Genomic DNA, 3,999 nt, shown 5'->3' with positions numbered 1-3,999 from the left:
GGCACAACACCAAGTGTTGGGATCCCGTTACCGGTCAGTAAAAAAGACAAAAAGGAAAAAAAAAAAGGAAACTTCATTTTAACTATTTGTTTCAGTAGTCATTATACCTTATGACAGAACAATGAGTAAATATAGATTTTGTTATTTCAGGTTTTAAATTAGATACCTGCCCAAGCATGTTTCAGTAAAAACTGTACATACAAATTCCCTTTAAGATGCAACTTAATGCAAATTTGCTGTAATTAAGAGAAGTAAGATGGTGGAAACTATCATTAATTTTCACATATAAAAGTCCTATTAACCACTATTAAGATGGTTTACTAACTTTATTATAATGTTAGGCAATGAATTTATTTCATTGGACAGTTCAATATCAATCTCTTCAAATTAATGAGATTTAAAAGACCAGTGAAACTTGTGTGTTGTTTTAGTCTGAAATTATTTGTTTTCATTGAGTACTTTAGGTTGAATGCCCACTTAAGATTGAATGACTTGTACTCCGGCCTAACATGCATAGAATTTTTAAAAAACATCCAGTCCTTGGTAATCAGCTGCTGCTTTTAAGTGGAATAATTCTTAGTAGGAAATCAGGTAGCAAGATGAGGTGAAAAATACATAGTTTGAAGAATTTTTGTTTTCTAATTTGTATTTTGTGCCCTTGAAGCCATTTCTTCAAATTGCAATGAGAATAGGTAAGTGCCAGTGGAAAAAATTTTGTAAAGCATTTACTTTGCTGAGAAATTAATTTCTAGTCATTAAATAGTCTTATAAAATCAGATTATAATGTATTTCTCTAAAACATCTGTTGTTATATGTAAAAATACTGTTCAGCTTATTAGGACTATGGGTTCTTTTGGAGGTGTGGGGTGGGGGTGGGAGATGGTGGGTGGTGATAAGGGCATTAGAGGGAGTGTCATAGAAGTTTTATTTGTTTCCTATTCCACCATTCCTAGTATCTTCTATATATTAGTTGTGTTAGTTTAGATTAGTGTGGGGGATGTTAGGAGTGGCCTGGTTTCTTTCCTTCTTTTTCCTAGCCAAGGAAGTATCGCCTGGGGATGCTGGAGGAGAGGCTAGTTCCGATGGGATCCAAGGCACGAAAAGCAAAGAACCCCATTGGCTGCCTTGCTGACAGGTGTAAATCAGGAGTACCCATCAATATGGTTTGGTGGAACAGAGTCACAGAAAACAATTTACAGGTAAAAAAAAATTTTTATTAGACATTTTTTGCAAGTGAATATCTTGGCTGCTTTCTGTGTCTGTGTGGGGTGGTGGTTGTAAAGGGATTGGATGCCTTAGCTGATATACGTAGGTCATTTAAAACATTTTTTTTAATCAAAACAACGTTAGTGGCCCATTCACCAACTAAATGATTTTTGTTTGATGACTTTTTGAGCTTTCCCTGCTTGTAGTATATTTCCCTTTTCTTTTATTAAATTTAGTTTTTCCATTTTCAATTTTGTTAACATTTGAATTTATTTTTAATACATAGTTATTCAGGGTAATATATTCAAAAGTCATATTATAAAATTTATTACAGAAAGTCCCATCTATTTGGAATCTGAACAAACAGCAAGTTCCATATGTTATCATTTTGTGTATGTTTACTAGGAAATAAAAGTTGTATGTAAACAAACTTGTCAAGGATTTACTCTAAAACCAACTTGAATAGTATGTTGTTTTAGGATTATTACAGATAAATTTCACTTTTTGACATTATCTTTACTTATCAATACTGAATAATGAAAATGCATTTTTATAACTCAAGGGCTAGCTTCTATATAAGATTTTGAAGTACTTACAAAATAATTTATATTCTGTTTTGATTTTGATTATAATTATTCTCATTTTTGAAAAATTGGTAATTATATAATATAGATAATCAAAATTTCCATTTAGTCAGAGGTAGATTATCTTTCCTCCCAATCTTTGAGTAAATTAGTATTTAAAATATATTCCTAACCAAAACCTATTATTCCACGTGCGTATCATATAAAAAAAGGTATAAGAAAGTTAACAACTTGTTTTTATTTCTGTCTCCAACCTTATACTATAAACAGGTTCCACAATATTTCATTCTCTTCAGTATTAATACAGTAGCAGTATCTGTGTTGCCTTAGGCAAAGGAATAAAGAAATTATTCCAAAAGTATTACAAAATGTGATATTTACTTTAACTGAAATTTTGGTAGTATTTTTCTGAAGATAAGGAAAACCCAGGGGTTTTCCACATAATCATATATGTAAAATTTCACTGGAAAGTTTTAGATATGTTGTTANTTAATCTTTCCTGTTCCATTTGTTTCTTTTCCCTTAAAGCTTAAGTCCTCTGAATCATAAGGTCAGCGAAATATTTATTTTTTATTTTAATAATTATAGCTATGTTTTTTAAATGGTTACCTCGTGCAAGGCACTGTGCTAAGCTTTTTACATATATTGTCTTTTGGTCTTTCTCATAGCTTATGGAATAAATGTTGTTATTAAACGAAGAACCATCTTCAGAGAAGCTAAGCGATGTTAAGATTAAATAGTCATTAGGGGAACAGAAATTTAAATCCGTGTTTGTCAGACTCAAAATCTCTTCACTTCTGTGAGATACAGCTCAGCTCTAGTTGCAGTAGAGGTATAATTGGTTTAATTGTCTAACTGGTTAACAACTTTTGTAGGACAAATTTTTTTGGAGGATGAGAATGCATACATAGTTTACTAGACATGCGCTGTAACTCATGCATAATTGCAGCATTTGTCAAGTTAGTCTTTTTTCCTTGTGATTCATCTTTTTCTCAGTGACATTTAACTACCTTTCTTTCTGGAACTTTAAACGTTTGTTTACATTGATTTCTTAATCTTGACCTAACATCTTGGCCTTCTCCCACTTCTGAAAATGAAAGAAAACCAACCAACCAACCAACAAAAAACCCAACAACAACAAAATCTTTGCGTGTTTGAACTCAGTGATAAAATACAGTCATTTGTATTGCATTATTCTTTCACTGTTGGATTTCTTTCAGGAGCTCATAATTCCTAACCCTTTATTACTTAGTAATCTTTTTATTTATTTTCTACCAAGAATGTCATGATGTGAAAGAGTCTATTAAACTTGACATTTATATAACAGTGATTCATGTTTTTATTTTAAAATATGTGTATGGAATNGTTATAGATAGCAGTATATTTGTTTTAACTGGATTTTTCTTGTCTTTGAGATCAGGACAGAGATTTGATGTGGATTGTTAACAGTTACTTTTTAGTTTTAAAAAGAAAGTCTGAAAATAAATTGGACCATTCCAACTATATAAGAACCAGATACAACTGATAACAAGTGAAACTGAAACTATTTGTATGTTGCGAGGGTGGAACACTGATCAGTGCAGAGCTGTAGCTACAGTCCCCACAGCTAGCCCCCTTTCCCAGTGGCTGTTCTGAGGTACCTCATTTTAGTATAGCTTGTAAAGTCATTAGAGTAGTATAAGAATATACACTAGAATTATGCTTTATTTTTAATTAAAATGGATAGTAATAGATTTGCATTAATGTGTGTGAATGATTGAATTGATGTCATCGGAACCTAATATTTCAAATACTTCTGTTATTTTATGCTTCAAATAGTTCTTTTCCTTTAAGGATGTCAGGAATGCTGTACCTCAAATCTAGAACTTTAGAAGCTCCAAAGTGTCTTACATAATCAGTCACATGTTGAAGTATTGAAAAATATCCATCGAGTGGATTCCTAAACTGGGGATTTGGAGTAGTTTATACAGAGCAAAGAGTATGTCAATATTTATTTTTTCTATTGGAGTTTTTTATCTTTCTGTTGTAGAAGAAAAATAACTTATGTAAATCAGTTTGATACCGATTTTTGGGGGTTTGTGTGACGCTTACTTTTTAATATTATATTTTTGACATACAATAGTTTCGAGGATTGGGCAGCCAGATATATTAATCTTTCCTGTTCCATTTGTTTCTTTTCCCTTAAAGCTTAAGTCCTCTGAATCATAAG

At 31.6% G+C, this 3,999-nt stretch overlaps 1 protein-coding gene across 1 annotated transcript in view; it reads left to right on the top strand.

Moving 5' to 3' along the window:
- The window catches only part of LOC103593235 (PAB-dependent poly(A)-specific ribonuclease subunit PAN3-like), a gene marked incomplete at its 5' end in the record, with an annotated part of 88,495 nt that overhangs the window by 44,080 nt on the left and 40,416 nt on the right, over positions 1-3,999 (top strand). The window contains one exon of the mRNA XM_008576190.1: positions 1,038-1,199. Within this exon, the coding sequence (XP_008574412.1) occupies positions 1,038-1,199 (162 nt within the window). The remainder of the gene's footprint in view (positions 1-1,037; positions 1,200-3,999) is intronic.

The sequence above is a fragment of the Galeopterus variegatus genome, unplaced genomic scaffold (assembly GCF_000696425.1).
Source record: "Galeopterus variegatus unplaced genomic scaffold, G_variegatus-3.0.2 Scaffold1305, whole genome shotgun sequence".
Lineage (NCBI taxonomy): Eukaryota > Metazoa > Chordata > Mammalia > Dermoptera > Cynocephalidae > Galeopterus > Galeopterus variegatus.
The sequence above is the reverse complement of the archived record's forward strand: the minus strand, read 5'-3'. Positions and strand labels throughout refer to the sequence as shown.